General features: G+C 63.9%; 3 protein-coding genes across 6 annotated transcripts; 1 reads left to right on the plus strand and 2 right to left on the minus strand.

Annotated features, from left to right (window-relative positions):
* Positions 1-938: 938 nt before the first annotated feature.
* SCRT2 (scratch family transcriptional repressor 2) lies at positions 939-6,830 on the minus strand. The gene is made up of 2 exons (XM_075108805.1): positions 5,972-6,830; positions 939-3,700 (listed from the first exon to the last, which is right to left on the minus strand). Exons 1-2 carry the CDS (start codon positions 6,102-6,104, stop codon positions 2,994-2,996), a joined length of 840 nt encoding a protein of 279 aa, XP_074964906.1. The 5' UTR covers positions 6,105-6,830; the 3' UTR covers positions 939-2,993.
* A 3,034-nt stretch (positions 6,831-9,864) lies between these two features.
* On the minus strand, positions 9,865-14,138 carry SLC52A3 (solute carrier family 52 member 3). 4 transcript variants are annotated; one of them, XM_075108757.1, is made up of 6 exons: positions 13,700-13,850; positions 12,860-13,159; positions 12,324-12,502; positions 10,799-11,869; positions 10,409-10,532; positions 9,865-10,299 (listed from the first exon to the last, which is right to left on the minus strand). In XM_075108757.1, the coding sequence occupies exons 3-6, from the start codon at positions 12,386-12,388 to the stop codon at positions 10,087-10,089; spliced, it is 1,473 nt and encodes a 490-aa protein (XP_074964858.1). In that variant the 5' UTR covers positions 12,389-12,502; positions 12,860-13,159; positions 13,700-13,850; the 3' UTR covers positions 9,865-10,086. The 4 variants fall into 4 exon arrangements, with proteins under 4 accessions (XP_074964858.1, XP_074964856.1, XP_074964857.1 ...); XM_075108755.1 differs by lacking the exons at positions 12,324-12,502; positions 13,700-13,850 and adding an exon at positions 13,916-14,138; XM_075108756.1 differs by lacking the exons at positions 12,324-12,502; positions 13,700-13,850 and adding an exon at positions 13,857-14,138.
* Positions 14,139-19,598: 5,460 nt separating this feature from the next.
* FAM110A (family with sequence similarity 110 member A) lies at positions 19,599-22,639 on the plus strand. Its single transcript, XM_075108607.1, has 2 exons — positions 19,599-19,704; positions 20,754-22,639. Exon 2 carries the CDS (start codon positions 20,823-20,825, stop codon positions 21,837-21,839), a length of 1,017 nt encoding a protein of 338 aa, XP_074964708.1. The 5' UTR covers positions 19,599-19,704; positions 20,754-20,822; the 3' UTR covers positions 21,840-22,639.
* The last annotated feature ends 2,237 nt before the right edge of the window (positions 22,640-24,876 follow it).

Genomic DNA, 24,876 nt, shown 5'->3' on the forward strand with positions numbered 1-24,876 from the left:
CTTGCCCTGGCTCCTGGGGGGCGCGGAGGAACCACAGCCCAGTGCTGACTCAGAAGCACGCTGAGTGACTCACTGCCCTGTGCGAGGGCTGGTGACTGTGAGAGTCAGGGACAGGCTTGCGAGGCTTTGGGATGATCTTTTTGTTGGATGAATTGGGTGATGACTTTGCAGGTGAATTATCATGCTTGCGCCTGTGGGGCAGCACCGATGTCACCAGGAGTGCAAGGCTCAGTGAGGGCTTTGCTGATGAGCTGGAGGCTGAAAATAATTTATCCTCCCCCTTTGGCACCCATCTGTGGGGAAGGAAGGCAGCGAGAGGAGTGGGGGCCAGAGGCGCCTGGCTGCCCCTGGGAGCGGGGCTCTGCTGGGTTGTTCCCACCTCCCCGACCTGTGCCTGTGTGGGCAGGAGTAGATGTGAATGTGACGGCAGCTGAAATAATATTGGCTTACCGAACCCTTCTCATTCAGCGCAGCCGAGCCCTGGGGTTGAGGCTGAGGGTGTGTGAGCACCGCTGGGCACCCCTTGGGCTGCCTGCTGGGCTCACCACCCTGCTGCTGGGATTTCACACAGCGCTTTACTTCCAGGTCAATGCTCTACTGCTGCTTGCAACTCCCCTGGTGCTTTTGCAAGCAGGGTGGCATTATGAACTGACCTTTTGCTGTGGCAGGGGGTTGTCTGGTTGCTGCCCACCGGCTGCTGGGGCTGGCAAGGCAAAGCAGGCAGCACTGGATGCTCTGGGTGCGTCAGCTGCCCCTGTCCCAGTCAGCTGCTCGGGCATCTCCACCCCTTGTTTTGGAGCAGATATTCTCTCTGTGATGCTCCTGCCCTGCGGCTGGCCAGGGCACCATGGGAAGGGCAGGCCAGCAGCTGGCTTCCCTTGTCCGGCACTCACATGTCGCACCCACCACCGCCTGTACAAATCTCCCAAGACACATGGTTAGTGGCAGAAATCCCTTTTATATCCCTGAATTGCGTTACAAGTAATACTGCAGGCGGCCAGTACTTAGTAGACTTGTCTTACTGGGGGCTGTCGAGTACAAAACCTGGCAGAAAAAAATCTATCATGCACGGAAAATTATTGCTGTAGTATCTGCTATTTACAGTATAGACAGGGGCAGAGGCGCAGTGCTCCATGCCTGCCCAGCCGAGGGACGCGGTGCTGCCACGGAAAGGAGCCAGCATTGCAGGGAAACCCTGAACTGCTGCGTCCTCGCTGGTGGGGTGTCTGCGTGGCCGGGGCGATGCTCTTCCCCTGTGCGGGGGTGCAGGTGCGTGGCTACCATGCTGCGGCAGCGAGGATTGTGACAGGGGTGTTCTCCGGAGGCGTCGAGCCTGCGAGCCATGGCCGTGCCAGCACGCGGGGAGCACACAGGTGCCGAGGCGGTGGGAGGAAGACGGTGCAGGGAGGAAGACGGCGCAGGAAGACGGTGTGGGGGTACGCGAGCGTGGCCCCATGGGGTGCCGGGCTGAACCCCAAAGGTGTCAGGGACCGGCATGGGGTGATGAGGCCATGGCAGCTCGCGGCCCGAGGTAGGAAGCAGAGGCGCAGGTTGGGCCCCGCTCCGGGATGCCGCGCGTGCGGCGCTCGCTCCAGGGCCGGCGCGGGGATGCTCCGCCAGGAGGTTGCATAGAATGGCTGGTTTGTCCCCACCGGGCTGGCGCAGGGCAGGTAGCTGAGCAGGAGCCTGCAGCAGCGAGGAAGACGAAAGAGAAGGGCTTTGCCTTTTGGGGAGGCTTGCAGGGCGTGGAGCCCTCCTGCCTCTATGCCCACCGCACGGTCCGATCTCGGAGTCCTGTCCCTGTCCATGTCACCGTGGCTGTGTCCTGGGCACGGCGGCTCTGCTGCAGCTCCGCCACCTCCTGCAAGCCAGCGCTGGCATGGCCCTGCCAGTCTTGGCAAATAAATAGTGAAAAGCATAAGTTATAAAGTATATAAATAAGAACATTTAAATAGACTCACCCAAACTTTACGGCTACATTGACCCCCTCCTCCTGAGCGCAGGCGGGTGGCGATGGCGAGGGGGCCTGGAGCTGGCTGCGGAGGGATCCGGGCAGAGGCTGGTGGTGCGTGGGGAGCAGTTGGGGTTTTGGTGCTGCCCCAGGGCTAGATCTCCAGCCCAGCCACCAGCAGGGCTGTTTGCACAGTGAGGGGGGGCTGCATCTGCCTGGGGAGGCTGTTCCCCAGCCCATCACCATGGCTGGGGCCAGTCATGCCTGACCAAGCCCGGAGCCAGCAGGAGATGTCCCCCACAGGTCTCTACTGGATGCCCCTTGCTTTTCCCCTGACTCCAGGGCTGTGGAGCCACACTGCTAGAGTGAGCAGTGTGCCATGGGACCATGTCCCATGGGACCATGCCAAGCAGGGGGGCATTGGGGTGCCCCAGGACCCGGGTGGTGGTCTGCAGGGACCCCCTCCTCCAAGGGTGACTGACAGCCCTGCCCTCCCATCAGCCGCACTGTCCATCAGTCATGTCGAGCCTTCAGTCGTACTGGCCCATGGTCCCTCTGAGTTAGGGTCAAGGTGAGGTTTTGCTCCTGGGGGGAGCAGAAAAGTGTCTTTTCTCCCCTGGGATCCCCTGGGAGGAGAAGCAGCAGCTCTAAATAAATAATAGTAATAAATTAAATAAATAGAGGTGAAAGTCATGAGCTGGGGGAGGAAAGTCTCTCCTGGGTCTGGAAGAGGCCCCTGGGTGAGTCCCCCACAGAGAGACCTGCCTGGCTGAGGGGGAGCTCGGGGAGCTGGGGGCAAGGAAGTGGGTCCCACTGCGGGCCCGGCTGGATCCAGCCCATTCCAGGGAGTGCTTGGGCACCCTCCTCCCAGGTGGGGAGTGAGTCTGCAGGGATGTGTCCTCCAGCCATAGCACAGCCACAAACCAGCCAGCTGCAGCTGCAGAAGTGCTGGCGCGGGGACTGGGATCGGGATGTGGATGGGGATAAGGACAGGGATGGGGATGAAGATGGGGATGCGGATGTGCCACAGTGGGCTGGGGGACTAGTTCCCTATTGCACAGCTGTGTTCGGAGCCCTTGAAGCAGGCGGACTCGTAGTGCTTGTTGAGGTACGACTTGAGGGCGAAGGTCTTCTCGCACTGCTTGCACTTGTAGTGCTTAAAGGCGGAGTGGGTCTGCATGTGGGCGCGCAGGTTGGAGCGGTCGGCAAAGGCTTTCCCACAGTGGGAGCAGCCAAAGGGCTTCTCCCCCGTGTGCGACCGCATGTGGCCCTGCAGCAGCCAGGGCCGGCTGAAGGCTTTGCCACAGACGTCACACTTGTGCTTGAGGTTGTGGGTGAGGACGTGCATGGCCAGGGCGGGCATGGAGACATAAGCCTTGCCGCAGGTTGGGCATTTCCTTGCCATCTTGCTGTCCAGGCTGCGGTGGGTCTGCTTGTGCCGGCTGAGGTTGGAGGAGGTGGCGTAGGTCTTGCCACACTCAGGGCAGGAGTGACGGTGGCTGCCGCGGCGCTGGCTCTCGCTGCGCCGGCGTGACCGCCCGTCTGTGATGAAGAAGGCGTCCATGGAGTAGCTGTCCGTCACCGCTGCCTCCCCGTTGAAGTAGCGGGCGGAAAAGCTGGACTGGGGGCTCTCGGGGTCGCTGTACTCCTCATGGCTGGGTGCATAGGCTGGGTCCAGTGGCGCTGGTGGCAGACCCTGCTTCTTGTCGGTGTCATAGCCGGCAGGTGCCAGGCAGTGCTGGAGGTACCCTGTGGTGATGACACAGCAGGGTCACTGTCCCTCCCAGCCAGCCCCACCAGGGACAGGAGAAAGCCATGAACCAAAAATGCCCATTGGGGATGCAGAATGGGGGCTGTTCCCCCCTCACTGATCCCTGTCCCCACTCAGCCCTTGGGGCTGCCCTTGAGCACTGGAGCTGCCTCATCCATCTGCACAGGAGCTGAGTCTGCCCAAGCTCCTGTCTGCTTCTGTCAGCAGGATGGGTCCCATCCTCTGGGGCTGTCCTGGGTGGGAGCCGGGGATGCGGCTGTGGGACGCCCAGCTGTGCCTGCCAGTGTGCTGCCCTGCAGCCGTGGCTGCAGGCAGCCCCCGGGGCCATTAGCTGCCAGACAGCTGTCGGTACCGAGAGCTTCATTGTTCACTGGGCAGGTGCCGGTAATGAGCTCTGCTCCGTCCACCTCCTCGCCTCCAGAAATCCAGGGCAGCCGGGGCAAGGAGGCAGAGGCAGTGCAAAGGGGCTGGGAATGGCCCCCATCTCTCCCTGTCCCCCACAGGGTCTATTCCCTGGGGATGGGGCAGCACCTAGAGGCCAGCAGCACCAGGACCCTGGGCTCCTGCTGAGGAGAGGGACCCACAGCCCCTCAGGTGCACAGTGGGGCTCAGGTGCTGCTCTGGTAGTGTCACCCTGATGTGACATTGGTGCAGGTCTGCTCATGGCCTGGTTCTGGGTGAGGGACTTCTGACCTGTGGCAGACTGGGCACCACGTGGACATCCCTGTCCCTCTGTGCTGGCACATGAAGGTCACCGTAGAAGGAGTAGTGCAGCCCTCTCCCTGCCAGCCTACTGGTCAGTGACCCTGTGGGACATGCTGCCAACCCAGGTTCCCCAAACTGGTCCCAGTGGTCTCCTGCCTCGTGCATGCTAGCCCTTGCCAGCTGCTTCAGAGGACATGTCCCTGCTGTTGGTGACAGCGGGGGCTGTCAGGAGCCTGGGGTCGGTGCATGGCCAGGCTCACCCATACATGCCAGTAGGGCAGCATGGATAACCCTCCCCAGCTGTGGCCAAGCATCCTCTAGATCCAGGCCTATCCCCTACTCATGGGACCCCCCGTTCCCCTGCCCTGCTGACCCTGCCTGGGGCGAGTGGCTGCTGCCATTCATCCCATGGGAGGCTGGGGGTGTCTGTGGTGGGAGGGGGACTCGTGGTGGGGGCAGAGCTCAGCCCCCCCCCGTCCCCCTGCGCTGTGCTGACAGCGCGGTCGCGCGGGCTGTGCAGAAAGCGCTCTGCTCAGCAATTTCTCACGCTGCCTCCGAGCATGCAGCAAGGTTATTTCCAGGAGAGCAGCGTCGGCAGCTTCTGCCCAGCTGCAGCACATCCCTCCCCCACCGGCTCTTGGATCCCGATGGGGGGGAAAGCAGAGGACCCCACCGGGCCTTGCACCCCTGCCCCTGGCAGGGAAAGGCCCCCAGAGACTGGGGAGCAAAGAGCAGCATAAACAGGGGGACAAGCAGTGCAGGGGTCAGGCAGTCTTGGCTTGTGCGTGGATGGATCAGGCTCACCCCCGCACCCAGCTCAGCCTCCTGGTGCCTGATCAGCCAGGACTCACCAGCCCACAGCTTGGGACAGACACCCCCAGCCCTCTTTTCCAGGGCAGACCCCTGGGCCGCCCCGTCTCTGCCAAGCCTGGGAGACACCCAGTCCACCTCGGTGTCTCCTGGCAGGATGGGGCTCTGGGGTCCCTGGCCACCCCCAGCCCAGCTCTTTGCACCTCTCCCAGCATTGCGGGGAGGGGGCTGCCCCCCACTTCTCCCCCGCCTGCTCCCCGTGTCCCCGAAGGCAATGGCCCCCACCGTGCTCCCGGGGGGGCTCGGGGCACCGCTGCGAACAATGAAACCCGCAGGCACTCCAGCCCCCCCGCCTGCCCCCGCAGCCCAGCTGCTTCGTGCCCCCCCCAAACTTGTTGTGGCAAAGAGCTAGCCCCACTAGCGCGGGGGGAGCGAGTCGGGCCGGGGCAGCGTGTAGCTGCCCACGGGGGCTGCCTGTGTCACGCAGGGGATGTTTCCTTAAGGACCAACTTCGGCAGGGGCCGGTGGCCCTGAGGAGGGGGGACAAGGCGAGGAGGCACGACGCCCCCGACCCCCGCCGCCCCGCTGCACCCCCCGCACGACGCCCGGCTGCGGGACACAACCCCGGGGACCCCCGCCCCGTCCTGCCCCGCGTCCCCCGTCCTCCCCGCCCCGGTGCCCCGCTGGGCGCTCACACAATAGCGGGTGGGGGGCCCCCCCGGACCCGCACTCACCATCGCCGGCGGCGGGGCCGGGCAGCGCGTAGGGGGGCTCCAGGGGGGCGTAGGGGGGCGCGGGGGCCCCGGCGGCCCCGGCGGCCGGGAACGCCTCCGCCTTCAGCTTCTTCACCAGGAAGGAGCGGGGCATGGCGGGGCCGGGCCGGCGCCCTCAGCACTGGACAGCTCCGGTACCGGCCCCAACACCGGCCCCGGCCCCGGCCCCCGCCCCGCCCCGGCCCCGCGCTGCTCCCGGCGCTCCGGCCGCGGCTGTGCGGGCGGCGAGGCGCGGGGAGCCGAGTGCGAGGGGCGGGGAGGCAGGCAGGCAGGCAGCAGGGCGGCGAGGAGGAGGAGGAGGTGGAGGAGGATGGGAGGAGGAGGAGGGGGAGGAGGGGGAGGAAGGCAGGCGGTCGTGGGGGGGAGGGGGGAGCTCCGCCCGGCCGCACCCGGAGCCCCCCCGGAGCCCCCCGAGCCGCCAGCAGCGCCGGGCGCCCCGGGCATCACAGCAGTGGGGGGTACCCGGTCCCTCCTCCCGGTTCCCTCCCCCCGGCCACGGACAATGGGGACACGCGGGGGGGGGGGGTAGGAGGGTGGAACACACCGCTGCCTCCCACCGCCTTTGTCTCCCTGCCGCCAGCCCCCAGGGCCTGCGAAGGACGGGGCTGCGGGGCGGGGGTCCCCATCCCTGTCCCTGTTCTTGTCCCCATCCCTGTCCCCTGTCCCTTGTCTTCATTCCTGTCCCTGCTTCTCGCCCCTTTCTCCCGTCCCTATCCTTGGTCCTTGGTCCTATCGCTGTTCCCTGTCCCTGTTCCTGTCACTCTTCCCTGTCCTCATCTCTGTCCCCTGTCCTCACTGACTCCTTTCCCTTTCCCTTGTCCCTTCCCCTGTCCCTTGTTCTCTGTCCCCATCCCTGTCCCCTCTTCCCTGGCTTCATCCCTGTCCCACCTCTGTCCTGCCCCCATCCCTGCCCACTGTCCCCTCCCCACCTCTCCATTCCTCTTCCCTCTCCCTTTTCCCACCTTCTCCTCTTTTCCCATGTCCCCGTGCCCATCCCTGTCCCCAGTGAAGCACTGTGACCTTTGCAGCCCACAACAATAGCCTGGCTGGTTGTGGTGCATTGTTCCCTCCCGGAGCCCCCACTCCCCCGCCTCCCCTCACCAGTGCTCCGCTGCCACCCTTCCTGGAGCAGGATGAGGCCCTGGTCCTGCAGGCAGGTGGTGGCACTGGGGCTGACTCTCCCTGGGGCTGTGCCAGCCAGGGGCTGGCGAGTGACACCAGGACCTGGCTGGCAGCGGGCCCTGCTCTCCCCAAGCCCTGTGCTGTACCGAGAGCATTGCAGCACTTAACTAAGGACAGTCCCTCATCTGTCACTGAAGGCAAAGTGCTGGCATGGCCGGCACAGGGCAGCCGCAGGCACCCCTGGCCTCAGGAGGCACCAGCCCCTTTGGCCAGGCACGTGGCATCGGGCCTGGGGGCCAAAAGCAGCAGCCCTGTGGCCAGTACCCTAGGCCCGCCTGCTCACCGCCGTGTCTGCTCCTTCAGCCGTGCACAGAGCCAGAGCTGGGGCCATCCCCACATTGCATTGCATCAGGCCAGCGTGCTGCTGCTCACTGCTTTGTGTGGCACCCCATAGCCCAGGGTGTCCTACAGCCCACAGCATCCCATAGCAGCCCACAGAGTCCCACAGCAGCCCACAGCAGCCCACAGCATCCCACAGCCCAGGGCTTCCCATAACATAGGGCACCCCAGAGCCTACAGCATCTCACAGCATCCTAAACCCCAGGGCATCTCACACCTCACAGCATGCCACAGCCCAGGGCACCCAGCAGCCCACCCTGCCAAGCCTGCTCACAGGGGCTGGGGTTCCTGGGGCTGCTCCCCACGTGGGCTGGGGTCTCACCTGCCACCTCCCACCTCCCACAGCACTCAGCTGGGGCTTGCAGGCAGCAACACGAGTTCCATCTGGCCCTGCAGCGTGGCCCTGACGTCAGGGCTCTGCCAAGTTCAAGGTCACCTCTCCCAGAGGGCTGTGGCCCCGCGGGAACATCACTTGCCGGGCTGCTCCTGGCGGCCCCCCCACACACCAGGCTCCCAGCCTCTGCTCCCTGATTTATTTATCCGCACGTGTGCCATTTCTCTCCTTGAAGGCACGTTTGCAAAACGGGCGATTACTTACGCCCTAGTTGGGCCGGGCCTGCCTGCCTGCCTGCCCGCTGCCCTGGGATTTTGTCTCTCTCCAGGCTGTGGTGTAATAAGGGAGGTAATTAAGTGTAAAAGACAGGGGGAGGGAGGGCTGAGAGAGGGGGAATAGGAACCCGGCTCCTTTCAGAGGCAGGGGACTGAGATAATGTATGTTAATAACCTGCAATCAGTCCTGCCGAGCTGTGCTAATATTGCTGACTGCAGCGGCTGGGCCCCCCCAAACCTGCCCCTGCCGTGGTGGGGAGGGAGGAGAGCGCCAGAAGAAAGGCTCAGCCTTTCTTCTCTGCTGTGGCCTGGTGAGGGCTGAATTTGTGCCTTCCTGAGCAGCTGTATGGAAATAATTCCCATTGGAGGCAATTGTTTCCCGGCAAGAGGGAGGGGGTGTTGGGTGTCCAGTGGGTGAGGGTCTCTGGGGGCTCCCAAGGGCAGGAGCATCCTCTTGGGGTGCAGGAGGAAGAGGGGCTGGGTCCCCGCTTCGGGTCCTTGTCTCCCCGCAAGGGCCATGGGATGCATTCCACTCCCGGGATAAAATAAGCCACCCCGTGGTGCCCCCACACCTCCTACTGGGCCTCAGCCCACCCTCCTGCCCCTTGTCCCCCATGGGGCCAGATCCTGGACGCGTGGTGCTGTGGGGTCATCCAGGAGCTGCCAGGGGGATGCCTCGTGGTGCTGGGGGCAGAGCCTGCTGCCCTCACTCCTGCCCTCTCTGCTGCCTTGGCTGCCAGCTCAGGGGGCTGCCAGCCATTAGCTATTCCAACCGCGTCCTTCCCAGAGACGGCCGGGCCGCAGCCCCAAAGTGGCTCCAATCCATGGCTTTGAGGCACGACAGGCGCGGGTCTGGCGCTGCTGCCGGCTCTAGGAGCAGATTGCCAGACAAAGGGCCAGGGACAAAGGCCCGGCTGCCTCATGCCCCAGGGAAGGGGTGCAGGCGCATGCAGTGCATGGGTGCCGGCCTGGCCTGGGGGGCTGCCACAGCCCCCCCACCCCCCACGCCTCGGTGCCCAGTGCCCACCCAGCCCCCATGCTGTCTGGCATGGCTGGGGTGCGGTTGGGTACCAGGTGGCACAGTGCTGGCACTGTTCCCATGCCACCCACCCGACCGGTGCTGTACCCAGCACTGCTCTGGGTGCGGTGCTGTGATGTGGCCCCCTTCCACCTCTGCACCCACAGTCCTGCCTGTCTCAGGGTGCAGCAGGGCTGGGATGGGGTACAGTGGGGCACAGGGGAGGGAGCAGAAAGCGTGGACGGGGTCATGTCAGAGGATGGCAAATGCTGGGCAGGTCCCCCACTCCCACTGTGCTTCAGTTTCCCCAGCTGCTATTGGGATCCTTGTAAAACCCCCCGCTCCCTGTCCCTGCTGTGGTCCCTCTCCCCATGGCCAGGGCAGGGCAGGCTCCAGCATAGCCCTGCCCAAGCTACCTTTGTCCCCGCTCCCCATGCTGCAAACCCACTGTCCCAAGGGCAGGTGCCACCCCCACCACAGCATGGGGCTGGAAATGCTGCCGGTGCTGCTGGGCGCAGCTGGGGCTGTGCCCACCTGCAGGGTCCTGGGGGGCCTTTGGGGCATGATGCAAAATGGTGCCAGAACCCCAAGGGGAAGGGACAGGATGTGGCCCCAGCTGAGCGGTACCCAGGTGGGGGGCACCAGCACAGGCAGTCCCTCACTACCCGCCGGCACGGGGGGCGCAGGCAGCAGGGAGGCCGAGGGCTGAACAAACACCTTCTATTATTTTGAACGCAACAGGGATGCCCCGTGCCTGGGCTGGGGACAAAGCCATGGAGCTCCTCCTGCCCAGGGACCCAGCAAAGCCCAGTGGGGAGACATGCCCGCAGCCACCCCAGTCCCAGTGCTGTTTCGCAACCCCCCCAGCCCTCGCTGGTTTTGGGGGCGCATGCTAACAAGAGGTGCTGTCCAGGGGTGCCCGTCCTGCTCACACCGGGCACTGCAGGGTGCAGTAGTCAGCAGATTTGAAGAATTCGTAGACATTGATGAGGGGAAACATGAGCAGGGCCCCAAGGAGGGAGCCCAGCTGCTCCGCTGCCCCATACCACACCAGAGCACCGTGGCTGCGGCTCCGCAGGATCACCCCAGTCATCACCTTCACGTAGGAGAGTGTCCCGGTGAAGAGCACCCAGGAGAGGACCTGGCGATGCAGGGGGGGAGAGTGGTCAGTGGGGCTAGGGATGTCCCCCACCACGGGGACAGGAGACAGTTCAGTGACCTCCCTAGGTGAGAGGGACCCCGTGACTTACAATGGTGACATCACCCCACTGGGAGTGCTGGAGGGGCGGGCAGGGGCTCATCACCGCAATGGCCATGTTGTAGGCGCCAAAGACCATCCCTGCCATGGTAAGGGTGCTCAGCAGGGCCAGGGACCTGCAAGAAACACATGGGTGACACCAAGGAGTGCTGCCAGCCCAGCCCTGGTGAGTGGCACAGACCTGTGGTATGGGCTGACTGGCTTTGTGCTGACCCCATCCTCCTTTGCTGGGGTATCTCTGCTGCTAGGGCACTGACACACTGTGGACCCTCTCCCACCTGGTGCCTTCTCCCCCCGCCCCATTGCAAAGGCATCGGATGTTCCTGGGGCAGAAGCCCCCCAGGGTGGACCCTGCTGCAGCCCCCAATGCCCCACTACCCACCTGCTGGGCAGGACCATGGCTATGATGCAGGCGAGGGGGTTGGCCATGGAGCTGAGTGTGGCTGCGAGGTGGTAGGCGGTGTTGCCGTAGGGCAGGCAGGAGTAGGACTGCACGGATGGCAGGACCCCATTCGTCAAAGAGCTCACCCAAGCGATGAGGAGGTAGATGAAGGTGAGCTTGGCCAGGGAGTAGGAGACCTTTTCCGTGAGGATGCCCCTGGGCCTCTTGGCATCCTTTGGGCCCGGGCAGCCTCCACTCAGCTGTGAGTGGGTTCCCTCGCTGGGGATCTGATCAAATGAGCTCAGCATGATGTTGCTGGGAAACAGCTGCTGCTGGGAGAGCTCCCACACCTTGGGCTGCCTGGCAAGGAAGAAGAAGGCCAGCAAGCAGACCAGCATCATTACAGTCATGAGGAGAAAGAAGACAAGGGTGGAGAAGTTGGCTGGCAGGTAGTGGGTCTGCATCTGGAAGTCGGAGCTCTCCATGGTCTCATTGAGAGTAGTGACATTGACCATGTTGGTAATGTTGGCACAGCTGAAGATGCCAGAGCCCTGGCCCAGGGCGATGAGAGCAGGGATCAGCCCGCTGAGCCCTTCACCTATGAAGAACGTGGTCAGGTACTGGGGCTGCAGCTGCATCATGAAGGGCAGGAAGGTGACGGAGGAGGTGCAGTCCACCAGAGCCAGGAAGAAGGTGAGGAGCAGGAATGCGGTGCTGTGGGTCCTCCCGGCGATGGAGGACGTGTAGTTCCAGAGGAAGGCCAGGAGCAAGCAGGCCATGACACCCACAGACACGACCACGTAGATAACGGCCGTCTCCTTTAGCAAGCCGGGCCGGAAGTGGTGCATGAGTGTGACGAAGAGTGGCCCCACGTTGGCCATCTGGATGATGATGGTGATGTAGGAGGGCAGGTCCCACTGCTCCGGCAGCACCCTCACCAGCAGTGGTAGCTCGACCCACAGCCCATTGATGGCCACCCAGGAGCCCATGCCAAAGGCACAGGCGAGGAGGTGGGTGAGCAGCACCATGGCTGAGGGCTGGGTGCCTGGGTCCAGGGGCGATGCTTCTGCACTGCAGGGGGAGGCTTTGATTAGTGGTAGGGTGAGACCTGACACCCCAGACCCTGACCCTGACCTCCCGCAACCACTGTCTGCATTCCCCCTGCTGCAGGCAGGCAAGCGTGGGCAGGCAGGCACAACAGCTCCTCTCCCACACACCACAAGGGTGTGGGACTTGCAGAGCAGCATAGCCTCCCCACGGCCTGGCCCAGCCCCACTTTGTCCCCTGCAAGCCCTGGTGACTCCCCTGCTCCCTGTGGACCATGACACTGCACCCTCCTGCACTGGGTGTGGGACCTGCTCGGCTCTGCCTGGGCCCCATCTCAGAGACCTGGGCCTCAGCAGCACCAGGTGCAGAGCTGGGACTGGACCTAGCAGGGCATCGAACCTGCCCCAGCTCACAGTGCAGCACGGCACAGCCTGGCACGGCACGGCACAGCGTGGCACAGGGTGGAGATGGCTCTCACCTGGGGGCCGAGGAGCCTGGGCAGCCGCTCTGCTGGGAATGGAGGCCTCGTACCTCCCACTGCATCCGCAGGGCAGGGCAAAGCAGCGCCCGTCTCCTCCCAGCCGGGTCCCGTGTGATCCCGGCAGGCTCCAGCAGCTGCGGGGTGAAGGGCTCCAGCAGCCCCACCGGCAAACCAGCCTCGGCTCATACCAGTGAGTTGAGTCAGCCAGGAGCCATCTGCATCCCCTGCCCGCCCCAGGCACCGGCTCCCGACCCGCTCCCAGGAAGGAGGACCCCCACAGCCCACGTCCCCGTGTCCCCATGCCCCCACAGTCCGGCAGAGCACGGTTCCTGCCCTCTTCTGCAGCGCTGAGCCTGGCAGAGGAAACCCACGTCTCCCTCGGCTGAGCCCGGTGGGTGCAGCAACACACCCGTGGTTCTTGGCCCCGCAGAAAGCTTTTTGCGACTCTGGTACAGAGCAGCAGCCGGGAAGTGGGGACCTGGTCTGACCAGTCCCTCTGCAATCCCCGGGGCATCTCCCAAGGGGGAACTCACTGTGCTTTGGGGAACCTGGAGCAGCACGCGGGCGGGAGCGAGTCCTGGCTGCAGGGGCAGTGACGTGAGGCAGGCGCGTCACCACCTCCGGATGCAGACGGGAGACTGCCTGGCCCTGCTCTGCTTCTCGTCCTGGTCCCAGCTGGCAGAGTCACCGGGTCGAGGGGTGGCCGGGGGGATCCTGCACTCTCCTGCCACGTGCTCAGCAGTGGGGTCCAAAGCTGCGTTTCAGGGTGCCTGTCCTGGGTGGGAGGGTCCCAGCAGGTCCCAGGGGAACACATGAGCTGCAGGGATGGTCAGCTGACGGCACAGCATACGATGAGATAAAAGCCATAAGAAAGCAAAGCGTAAGAAAAAGCTCTGACGTCCTTGGAGGGATGAGGGGGGTACCCTTGTGGCCAGAGACAAGTGCTGGGCGCCAGAGGGACCAGCTCCAGTCCCAGCCATCTCCCACAGCGGGGCAGGGCAGGGGCTGTGGTCAACCTGGGGAATGGGGGCACAGCTGGAGGGGGCAGGGGCTCAGGAGCCCTTGCCGCTCGTGCCTACCCTCCCGCTGGGTTCTCAGTTTTTGCCAGCACAGCCCCCGTCCCCGGGTGGGTGCGGGGCTTGCCGTGGTATCACACCACCCTCTCCCCACCGCCCAGTCCAGCCCAGCCCAGCCCGTGCAGCCTGACTCTGGGCACCAGGTGGGGCCTTTCAGCTCCAAGCCTTGTGGTGGCCAAAGTCCAGCTGTGCCATCTCCAGCTTCCAGCCACCTCCTGTCCTCTCCCTGCCAGCCCCAGGGACAGCCCAGCCCCTACCCTGCCCTAGGGGCCACTGCTGCCCTCTGTCCCCACGTACCGCCTATGCCAGGGACAGCCCCATGCCTGCTGCCTGTCCGGCTGCGGCGCGGGGTGGTTGCTGTTGGCCCGGTGCGCCCTGGCTCGGCTGCATGCCAGTGATTATTCTTGGTGTCCTTTTGGACTTCACACTTGTCCCCTGCTGAACCACGTCCCACCTATTTCAGGCTGCTTCTTGCAGGTGTGAATGTCACCCAGTGACAGTGCCTGTCCTCACCAGGGATCTCTGCAGGGTCACTGGCTGGAACGGGGCCCTTGGGGACCTCCGAGCGTGGCGGCTGTTCCACCTCGGCTGCACTGCAGGGCTGGGCACCTCTCACTCCACGTCCAGCGAGAAGGGATCAGGCAATCAGCCAAGCCGTGAGCCGGCAGATGAGCCGCTTGTACTGGCCAGGAGGTGACAGAGGCAAGGTCACCCCCAGTAGCGCAGCCCCCCCTCCAATCCCAGCACCCACCGCCCCAGGATGCATCACGGCAGCTCTTCCTCTTGCACCCACCGGGTGTCGCTGGGAGAGCAGGCTGCAGCCTTGCAAAACCTGCTTCTTCTCCAGGGCTTCATTCTCCAGCGGCCAGCCTGCCCTGCCTGTGCCTGTCCCTCCGAGGGTGCTGCAGCCAGCCCCTACACCCTGCCCGGCCCCTGGCTCTCTCCCTGCCCCAACTGCAGGGTTGCAGCAGGGACAAGGACATCCCTGTATCCCTGGGGCTGCGGGACGGTGCTGGCACAGCTGGGTGTCGGGGAGGGGGGCGCACAGTTGGAGGTGCTGCCATGGTTTAACCCCAGCAGGCAGCTCAACACCACCACTTGCTCACCCCTGCCCTGATGGAATGGGGGAGAGAATGGGAAGCATAAAAGGGAGAAAACTGGTGAGTTCAGATAAAGACAGTTTCACAGGGAAAATAAAAGCTGCATATGTAAGCAAAGCAAAATCAGGTGTTCCTTTGCTGCTGCCCATGGCAGGCAGGTGTTCTGCCATCCCCAGGACAGCAGGGCTCCAGCACACCTAACGGTGACTTGGGAAGGCAAATGCCATCACTCTGAATGCCCCCCCCCCCTTCTGCTCTAGCCTTTATTGCTGAGTTCAACATCCCTTGGACAGTGGGGTCCCATCTATGTCCCCTCCCGGCTCCCCGTGCATCCTCTGCCCACTTGCTGGTGGGATGGTGTAAGAAGCAGAAAAGACCTTGACTCTGTGCAAGCACTGCTCAGTGATAACTAAAACAACCCTGGGTTGTCAGCACTGTTTTCAGCACAAGTCCAAAACAGCCCCATACCAGCTCCCGTAGATAAAATTAACTCTATCCCAGTCAAAACAAATACTGGTGGCCAGGGTGACCTGGGAGGAGGGGAGCAGGTCCAAGATACTGGGAGAAACCAGGCATGGGGGGCTCAGGCTGGGCCCAGGGCAGCTGAGGTCCCTATGCATCCACAGGGATGGGAATGGGGCGGGAATGGCAGTTGTCCTGTGTTTAATCTGGCAGCACAAAGAAGCAGTGCAGCCGGTGGTGAGACCCTTCCCAAGGGCAAATGGTTGCAGTGCAGGGGCAGTGGAGCCCAAGGGCGTGCTCCCTGTGGGACCACCACGCTGCCGCTTCACGCTCCTCACCCAAATTTGCCCAGTGTGAGACGGCTGCCCCTCCTCCACCCCCTCCCTGTGCTGCAGCTGAGCCCCTGGCCCCCCCGGCCCCTCGTCCCTCTGCAGCCCCGGCAGATGCGAGCGAAGGCCCCAAAGGCAGATGGCAACATTTGGTAGCCGAGTGGTCCCCGGCTGTGGGACTTTGCTGGGCTCCAGTGACCAGCCCACTGGGAAGTCCCTTCCCCACCTGGCCAGGGCTGGGGACCCTTCCCCAACCGCAGCCAGTGCTGGGCAGGGTGCGGAGCAGGGCTCCCTGGGGTGGGCATGCTGCCTATGCCACTGGGGTGCCTGGTTGGTGGGAGGGCACGGGGGGATCCACAGCCTAGGAGAACAGGGGTCCATCCTCGAGCTCAGCCCTGGCAAAAGCCATCCCCTAATATCGGCTTTCAGCTGAGAGCAGTGGGGATGGTCTTCCTGGGCAGGAAAGGCTGCTGCTCCATTGCTGGGGGACAAGAAAGAGCCCCTCACCCCAGGGACCACTGGCTGCCCCAGGCGAGTGGCATGAACGCCCCAGACCTGGGTGCAGTGACCTGCTGGCAGGTCTCAGCGCTGGCCCCTTGCAGCCCCCGCGGTCCCATTTACATCCCATTTCCATGTGAAAGGAGCAGGTCAAGTTGGAAGCTGAAAGTCTGGTGGGGGGCAGCTGGGAAGGGGCGGCTGCCGGAGGTGAGACCCCAACAAAAGGGCTGTATCCCCAGGGCCTGGCGTTCGCCTGGCCATGGGCTGTGGCCCCAGCCCCGCCGGCAGCCACCATCTGCGGGTCCGTGCCGCCGCATGCCGCCGCCACTGAGCAGACAAAGGCCTCGCGTCCAGCACGTCCCCATCTGTCACCTCCCTGGCTCCTGGCCCTGAGCTGCTGCCTGCGGAGACGTGCAGTGAGAGATAGGTGTGGGCAGCATCCTTCCCTCTGCCTGTGGAAGCGAGGAGCAAGGTGATGCTGGGCCCAATGAGAGTTTCCCCACTGAGTCCCCACATCCCTTGGAAATCTGCCCCCACCTGGCAGAGCTGCCCTGCAGAGCCCACAGCTAGGGAAACTGAGGCAGGAGCAGGTGGGGGCTTGCCCTGGGTCAGGGCACGTGGTGCAGGGGCAATTCCCACACTGCAAAGCTGGGTGCAACCTCGGCGTGGCAAAGGGCTGTAATTAAATGCCAAGAATTAGCACTTGCCTGGATGAGGGAGTTGGGGGGGCTTCCGGCTCCGGGGGTACTTCTGCCTGGGGCTGCCTGAGCCGTGCCAAGCCCCAGCCTTGCTGCTCCGTGGGTGCTGCCAGGCACCCACAGACACCTCCACCCAGCACTTCCAGGGGGGATTTGGCCTCTGAGCATGTTTTATGCTTGTTGGCGGCTGCATTTAGCTCCCAGGAGGTCCTCGAAGTGGCACAAGGCGGGGCCCAACCCTGAGCCTCTGTGGGAGGTGAGACTGGAGCCAGTGCCAGCACCTGCCTGTCCCTCTGTTTCCAAACACTGATCCTCCATCCCTGCCCTGTCCCTGCGTTTCCTGGGGCAGTGGCAGAGGTGCTGAGCTGGGTGCTGGGGGAGCACTCCTGTGGTGGGCTGCCCTCCCAAAACCCATCCCCGGATGTTCCCAGGGAGGGTGAGGCTCCAGGGCACTGCCTGGCTCCAACACTCAGCTTCAAAAGCACCCTGCTGCCCAGACATGCCCGGGCAGCTGCCTGCAGCCAACTGCCTGCACCCCGTACAGGCTTGGCAGCGGGGGGGGAGGCAGCCTGGCTAGGCAGGCACCTGCAGGCTCTGCCCTTACCTGCAACACCGGGCAGTGTTTTTCCAGCTGAGCTCGTTGTGCAGATCCACCTTTGTCATTGCCCAAGTGCAAAGCAGCCCTCCGGCACCCAGATGGCTGTTTTCAGTGTGCTTCGCTCAGCTCTTCTCCCTCCACCAGCTCCTTGTCTTGCTTCCAAGAGCTGTTTGAAAAATGCACTGCTGTAATTGAGCTCCATGCTGCATGGGCCAAACACTTGGCCCCTCCACGCAGAGCCGGTCCTTGCTGTGGGAGACACCCTTACCATGGGGCAAGAGCTGCCTGTCCCACAGGGCAAGCAGCCCCTGGAGCCACTCCGGGGCTGGGTTCAGGCCAGCAGGTCGACATGGCTGTGGGCTTGGTGACCCTGCTCTGGTTTGTCACCAGCCTTTGTGCTGTCTGGGTTATTTTTCTGCATTTTAGAATTTATTGCAGAAGGTTGCTGCCAAGTGCATGGGGAAACAAGGCAAGTTTTCCAAATCAGAGCAGGTGCTGCTGGCTGGCTGTGCTGGCAGGACATGGGGAGCTGGGTGGCAGCTCCCTGCCTGCAGGAGGGCTGGGAACTTTCCCCTCTCCCTGAAGCCCTGGCAGGGCTCAGGACCCTCTGCCTGCAGCAGACATGGGATGTCCAGAGGTGTTCGGCTTTGGTGGTGTGAGCACCTCAGGCTGTGCATCCCGCTGCCTGGCTGGCACCGTGGACTGAACCGGCACCCACACCAGGACATCACCAGCTACCGTCACACTGTGTGACGCAGCCTGGCATGGAGGAATGCCCTGTGGTTTTAATTCCATGTGAGTGCTGAGCTGCCTCAGAGGGCGTCCTCGCCTGGCGCTGACTCAGCGGGAGCAGCCACAGCACGGAGCTGCTCCAGCACCCTGCCAGCCGCCATCCCGTGGGAAGAAGGGGAGGACGTGGCTGGGGAGGAGGAGGTGGGGGAACACCGGGACAGCCCCAGGACGAGCACGAAGAGAAGCAGAGTGGCAGCTGAGCTGTGTCAAGGAGGCCCCCACATCACAAGGCCAATCCAGGTAGGCAGCAGTGGTGGTGCCGGTCCCATGCTGGTCCCATGCCATCAGTGTGGGTCTGGGTCACACTGAGGAACAACTGCACACCTCCCGGCATGGGTCTCCGGAGCAGCTGTCTCCAGGCAGTAGGTGATTTAGTGTGCCTAGTGAGCCAGCTGGGCTGCCTACAACAGGAGGGAGAGGAGCTGGGGCCATGGCTTGCCATCGCCTGGCATGAGCGGGGCTGTCAGCCCTGGCATTGAGATCCCCACGCTCCAGCCAGGCTTGGGGCATGGGATAATGTCACTGTGTTTTTGGGGCTGTTCAGAGGGTGGCTCAGCTTGGCTCAACTGGGTTTGGTGCAGCCTGGCTCAGCCCAGCCATGCCAGGGCAGGCAGCTCAGCACCGCAGGAATGCAGAGCAGCAGGTTGTACCCAGCCGGGCCATCCTTGATGGCCAGGCAGGGGAGGGAAGCCCATGCTGGCCACAGGTGGCTGAGCTGTGGGGCTCTGTGTCCTCATCTCTGTACCCCAACAGCCACCCTTTCCATGGCTTGGCCCTGGGGCTGAGCCTCTGGCACTGAACCGAGCTCCAGTGCCTGACATGGGGACGTGTCTCTGTTTCACCTTGCCTGGGGAGGGCACGTTTGCACTCTTGTGCTAAGCTGTGGAGCCCTCCCTGTCCTGGGCACAGGGTACGAGGGCAGTGGGGCCAGCCATTGGCAGGGTGCTGCCACAGGGTGCAGGGTCTGGGCAGTGCTGGAACCGAGGGGTGCTGCTGCATGGGCACCGAACTAGCATCTGGCACCTCCCACCACCCTGGCAAGTGCCCTGGTGCTGGATGAGCAAGGCTCTTGACCAGCTGCCCCCAGTCTCCGGCACAAGCTGGGCTGCAGGGCTCGGCTCTGCCCATACATTTGTGCAGCACCAAGCACAACACAGCTCTGCTTCCCGTGGGGGCTGAAAGCATGGCTCTGGCTGGGAGGCCTGCCTGCCCTGCCTGTCCCTGTCCTTGCCCAGTGAGGACATTGGCAGCCTGCACTGCTGGTTCTGTCCCCAGGTCTCCCCCACGCTGGGCTCCCCACAGAAGGGTGCAGAAAGCCACTCCCAGGGAGCAGGGCAGGAAGGTCTGTGCTGGCACTGGGACCATCCCCAGCTGTCCCCATGCCTGGCCGGCCCCCTGCAGACACTTTCCAGGTCAGAAGGCAGCATGTTCCCCCCCGGGGCAGGGGACAGGGACAAGGGCAGCCAGCCTCCCCCAGGCTGCTCTCCCGTCATAGTGCATCAGGCTGATGCAGTGTGCCAGGGCGGCTGCTGCATGGGGACCCCGTTGGGGTGCAGACCCCGGGCGGGGCGGCCGGGTCTGACACGCTGGTGCACGTGGGCTTGCAGACGGTGCAATCGTGGCTCGGCATGGCCATGGTGTGGTGCTGTGGGTGCCAGGGCTGGCTCCTGCCGCCTGTGGCCAATGCTGGGACGAGACCTGGGTTGCACCCAGGAAGTTGTGCATGCAAGTGAGCAGCTAATGGTGACAGCAGCCTGCTACGGCCTGCCACAGGAGGGAGTGGGGCCACAGCACGCTGGCCTGTGCCGTGCCCACCGCCATTCTGGTAAGTGCCAGGGCTTGCTGTTACCTTCCTAGCGCTCACCTGTGCCCCGAGCCAGGGACCCCCAGGGGTTTCTCAGGGCAGCTCGAGAAGGGCAATGGGGGGAGAGGGGGAGGTGGCTGCAGGTCCAACCCTGCACATCACCCCATGTGCCCCGCCACTGCCTGAGCCACTCTGTGTGTTGGGGACCCTCTGGCTGTGCCCACTTCTGGGCAGGGGGATTAGGGGGAGCCAGACAGGGGGCTGCAGGGCTGGTTTGCCCCCCCTCCTGGCATTGTGGGCGGGCTGGTGCCTCTGCACAACCGTTGGGGCAGGCGCTGTGCTTGTTGGGGTTGGCAGGGGCCCAAGGGCGCAGGGTGCACAGGGCCCCAGCACCACTCCTGACACACCTTGGCTGGAGAAGCATGGGTGGAATCCCCCGCTGGTGCTTTCCAAGGAGCTCCAGGGTAGCAGCGTGGAGCCGTGGAGCTGCCCCAGAGCCTGCCAGGGTGCTGAGAGTAGAGGGAGTGGCAAGGAGCGGACCCCCAAATCCCCCAGGTTGGCAGGCTGGTGGGTGAGTGGGGCAGGGGATACACCCCTGGGAGCAGGTGATGCTCCCCTGGGCACAGGCAATGCACCCCTGGGTGAAGGTGATGCACCACTTGGAGTGGGCGATGCACCCCTGGGCATGGGCGATATGGGAAGAGCGTCGGTGAGGGGTGCTGGGCAAAACCACTCCTCTCCGCCCCGGCCTCACTCCCTGGGGAGCCCCTCACTGGAGCTGGGGTGCCCTCCCCACCGGCCCCATTGGCCTGGGTGCTGTTTGAAGCAGGCTTGCTCTGCGGATTGGCTGGGGAATGTTTCGGGGAGGCCTCGGCAGTGGGTGGAGGCGTGGTCCCTGCCTTCAAATAGGAAGCCCGGCGTGGCCGGCACAGACAGTGCGGCACCGCACAGCCCCGTGCAGCCTTTGTCTGCCAGTGGGGCTGGAGTGTGAGCAGGGGCCAGGCAGGCAGGCAGCACCCGCCCTCCCGCCAGCCACCACCACCGCCCCTCACTCTGGCCCCTTTTTGCAGCTGACGGATCGTGAGCCTCTCACTGCCCGTGGTGGCTGCCCACCCCACACCACAGTGCCGGCACGGAGGATGCCCGTTGAGGCACTGCAAGCCAGCGACACCATGAAGGGGGTGACGGTGACAGCGCCCTTCACCTCGGCCATGCCCATCCGCATCCTCCGCAAGGGCCCTGCATATTTCCGCCGGTGTGCTGAGCCAGGTGCCGGGAAGCCCAGTGCAGTGGAGAGGCTGGAGGCCGACAAGGCCAAGTATGTGAAGAGCCAGCGGGTAGCCAGCACCAAGCAGGAGCCAGTGAAGCCGCCACTGCTCAAGCAGCCCCTCTTCACGCCGGGTGTGCGCCGGGCTGCTCTCACCCCCAGCCGCAGGGCACTCCCGGGGCCACGCCGTGGCGAGGCTGGCAGCCCGAAGACTTCCCTTGACCTGGAGATCCTCAACAACCTCATCAACCTCTGCGACAGCCCCTTCCCCAAGGCAGAGAGCCCGCTGGGCCGGGAGTGCAAATGGAGGACGGAGGCACCGGCAGCGCTGGGCGGCGGGGTGGAGAGTGCTGGCAAGCCACCAGAGAACTCTGCTGCTGCCAAGCCCCCCGGCAGCATGGCCGTGCGGAGGGTGGATGTCCATCCCTGCGGGGCTCCACAGGGCCTGGTGACACCAGTGCCTGCATCCCCCATCCCGGCCGGGCTGTCTGTGTCCCCGGCACAGAGCTCGCCTTCCCGCCCTGAGAGCACCCGCCGGCAGCCCCTGCTGCATCGCTCCAAGTCGGACCTGAGCGACCGGCTCTCACGGGCCACTGCCGACCTGGAACGCTTCTTCAACTACTGCGGCCTCGACCCTGAGGAGGTGCAGGACATGGGTGCCGAGCGCTTCGCCCGTGCCAGCTCCGACATCGTGTCCCTCAAGTTTCACAGCGTGAGCACAGCCAGCTCGGAGGCCGGCCACTCGCCACCCAGCGCTGCCACGCCAGAGGGGCGGCCAGCTGAGCGCGTCCCCTATGGCATCTCCATCATCGAGCGCAACGCCCGTGTCATCAAGTGGCTGTATGGGCTGCGCCAGGCCAGGGAACCCCAGCAGGTCTCTGATGTGTAGCAGTGCTGTGGTGGTGGCGGGCACTGGGGATGGGTTGCTCGCAAACAGGCAGTGCTGGACAGGGAGGGAGCGCAGACTGTGCAGGAGCACAGGGACCTCTTGGTGGTGACAGAACCCTTGAACTCAGCCCCCACCTTGCTTCCCTGCCCCCTGTGCCACAGTTGCAGTGGCAGAGCCCTGGTGTGATGGCCAGGCATCCTTCCTGCTGGCTCTGGCTCTCTCAGACCCACATGCTGGCACTGGAGAGCCAGGTTCCCATTAGCCTGTGGGAGAACAGAGGACACATGTCCCTGGGTGTGCGGCCGGTCCCCAACACCCTCCCCTCACCTGCTCCAGCAGAAGCCCATGTGTGGTTGGCCTGCCTGCACTGCCAGAAGCTCCTGCCTGCCCTGCTCCTCACCAGCACTCATGGGTGGGGGTAAGGGGCTGCTGGTCCCGCCCTGCATGGAGCAGGGACACAGCCCCGGGGGAAGGAGCTGCCCCCCTGCCATCTCCACTGAGAGGGCCACGATGCCTGGGGTGGAGGCTGTATCTTGGCAACTCCCATCTTAATGCTGGAGGTCTGGGAGAAGTGGGGTGCTTTGCACCCCAGGGCTGCATGTGTGTGTGTCTGTGAGCACTTGGATCCCCTCATGGGTGCCAGGGGGCACACAGATCTGGGCATGCTGGGCCCTCTTATTTATGAAGATGATGTTTACTGTGGTCTCTCTCTCATTTCTACTGTTTTTCCTGATGTTTGATCTGGACAAAATTTAATAGTAACGACAATGCAGCTGTTTTTATTAAATCTATGTGCTTTGGAGGCTGTGCACATTTCTGCCTCTCGAGGTGGTACAGGTTGGGATGGGGCAGGGGCCCTCCTGATACCCATGGCTCAGCAGGGTCTGGCAGTGCTGAGCAGCTGGGTGCCGGTGGGAGCGATGGGTACCATGCTGTGGTGTGCCAGCGCAGGGCCTGGCAGGCATAGCAGGGGCAGCGGTCGGGTCCAGCAGGTCCTGGCAGAGCCCCTGCCAGCGGGATTCCCCTCTGTGCCGCAGCCAGCACCGTGCTGACCATGCAGCCCTCCCCTGCCTCCTCGCTCTGCTCCGGCAAAGTGCCGTTGAGCTTGGCTGAGTCCCGGCTCCTCTGGGACTGCGAGGTGGGGGCGGTGATAGTGGAGACCTCCCAGGCAAGCTAGGGAGGTGCAAGGATGAAAGTCGGTGCAGGGAGTGCTTTGAAGATGAAAAGCACTTTTACGTTATCCCCAGGCGGCTTCATGCAGCACCATTGTCCCCAGGCACTGAGGATGCTGTCTGCACTGGTGAGGTCCTCCGGCTCCTCGTGATGCTAGTGCATCCCATGCGGGCAGGTGGCTTCTGGAAAGGTGGCACCACAGCCACCAGTGCCTGCACCCAGGGGACCCCACCTGGACACTGGCCCTGCCACTGCCTCCCTCCAGCTCTAGCTGTGGTTGTGGGGCTGTGGCTGCAAATGCCTCCACGCATGCATGGAACCAGCCTGCCTGCCATGGGCACTGATTTGCAAATGGCACATGTGCAGTGGTGGTGATGGGCCAGGGACAAGGTCCAGCCACCTGCCCTAGGGCTGCGTGCTTCATTTTTGAAGGGGCCAGAGCTGCTGCCCCAGCCAGCTCTTTCCTCCGGCTCAGCCCCGGCTCAGCAGCTGCTGAATGGGGCAGCACCGGAGCTCCCCTTGACCAGGGCTTCCATCCAGCACTTGAAGTCCATAGAAAAGCCCTCATGGGGATGAAAGATTTCCCATGCCAGCCCGGCTTCTGATGTGCCTGCCCAGAGCCACTGCCCAGGGTGCAGGATCCATCCAGCTCCCACTGTGGGACTGGCAGGCCCGGCTGCCTGGGATGTGGCAGTCAGGATGCAGCGGGCAGGATGTGGGGATGGTGTCTGGCCTGTGAGTCAGGCTGACAAAGTGGTCTGGGGAGGAAGCACACACCCAAGGGATCCTTAATGACAGCATGTGGGGTGTCAGGTGCTTCCCCAGGGAGCTGGAAACCAGGGGGTGACAGGGACCCTGGGCATCTGCTCAGGAACAGGCTTTGCCCGTGGGGAAAGCTCTGCAGGAACTGGATCCCCGCTGGTGGCTGGGACCAGCTGTGCTGCTGGATTCCTCAGCCTGGCATGTCCACAGCTTAATATAATTTGCTGTTATTGCCAAGAGGGTGTGGGGGGCCCGCTGGGCACGGTGCCAAGTAGCCAGTGTGCTCCCCCAGGCACTGCCAGCCTTGGCCTAGTTCTTGCGTCCCGCAACCTGCATGCGTTGGACCTGCCATGGCTGTGTGGCCGTGTGCTCATGCGTGCACGCGCAATGGTGTGCATGTGTGTCCAAGTGTGCATGCGTGTGTGTGTGGGGATGTGTTTATGTGCACACGTTTGCGTGCATGCATGTGTACATGCAGATGCACAGACAGGAGGAGCCGTGTTCCCCCGGCAGGAGTCTTCATCTGACCCTGCACTGGTGGGACCGCCTGCATGAAACCCTGGCACAGCTGTGGTGAGGTGACACGCACACACACCCCTCCTCCCTGGAATGCCCCCTTCGCATGTCCCTGCTGGGGACAGCAGGACAGCCCCAGCACTCTCTATCGTTTTCCCTGGCAGCTGTCTCTCAGCAGCTCCGGTTTCGGTGGGAAGCTGCAGCTGAGCCCTGTTATTTCAGTCTGTTATTTCTAGGGAGAAGGGACGGCTGGGGAGGGTGTCCATTGCCCTCACCCCTCCACGTGGGGTCTCCCATGGGTGCCCCATGTGCAGGCAGGAGCTGTGGGTAGGCAGGCGGGAGAAAGAGAAAACCGGAAGCACCCCAGTCTGGGGGGCCTGGCCCAACACCCCGGGGCAGGGGCTGCCCCCCGACCTGGCACGCAGCCCCTGGTCCAGGTGCAGCTGCACCGTGCCAGCCCATGGCAGGGCGCAAGGGGCCATGGGGAGTCTGGGGCGGGTCTGGGCCGGAACAGTTGCTGCCTGCAGTGCTGCTCGCTGCTACCAGGGCAAGGCTCCCGGGTGGCCCTCCCACCCTGTATTTTCTA

This window comes from Phalacrocorax aristotelis, chromosome 13 (genome assembly GCF_949628215.1).
Source record: "Phalacrocorax aristotelis chromosome 13, bGulAri2.1, whole genome shotgun sequence".
Lineage (NCBI taxonomy): Eukaryota > Metazoa > Chordata > Aves > Suliformes > Phalacrocoracidae > Phalacrocorax > Phalacrocorax aristotelis.

Bases quoted from the DNA above. Each gene is read 5' to 3' on its own strand.
- FAM110A (XM_075108607.1), top strand. From the start codon at position 20,823: ATGCCCGTTGAGGCACTGCAAGCCAGCGACACCATGAAGGGGGTGACG.
- SLC52A3 (XM_075108755.1), bottom strand. From the start codon at position 13,140: ATGTGTTCCCCTGGGACCTGCTGGGACCCTCCCACCCAGGACAGGCAC. The intron at 10,533-10,798 runs GTGGGTAGTGGG...TGTTTCTTGCAG, and splicing joins GCCATGGTCCTGCCCAGCAG to GTCCCTGGCCCTGCTGAGCA. The intron at 10,300-10,408 runs GTAAGTCACGGG...CTGCATCGCCAG, and splicing joins AGTGGGGTGATGTCACCATT to GTCCTCTCCTGGGTGCTCTT.
- SCRT2 (XM_075108805.1), bottom strand. From the start codon at position 6,104: ATGCCCCGCTCCTTCCTGGTGAAGAAGCTGAAGGCGGAGGCGTTCCCG. The intron at 3,701-5,971 runs GTGAGTGCGGGT...TCATCACCACAG, and splicing joins CGGCCCCGCCGCCGGCGATG to GGTACCTCCAGCACTGCCTG.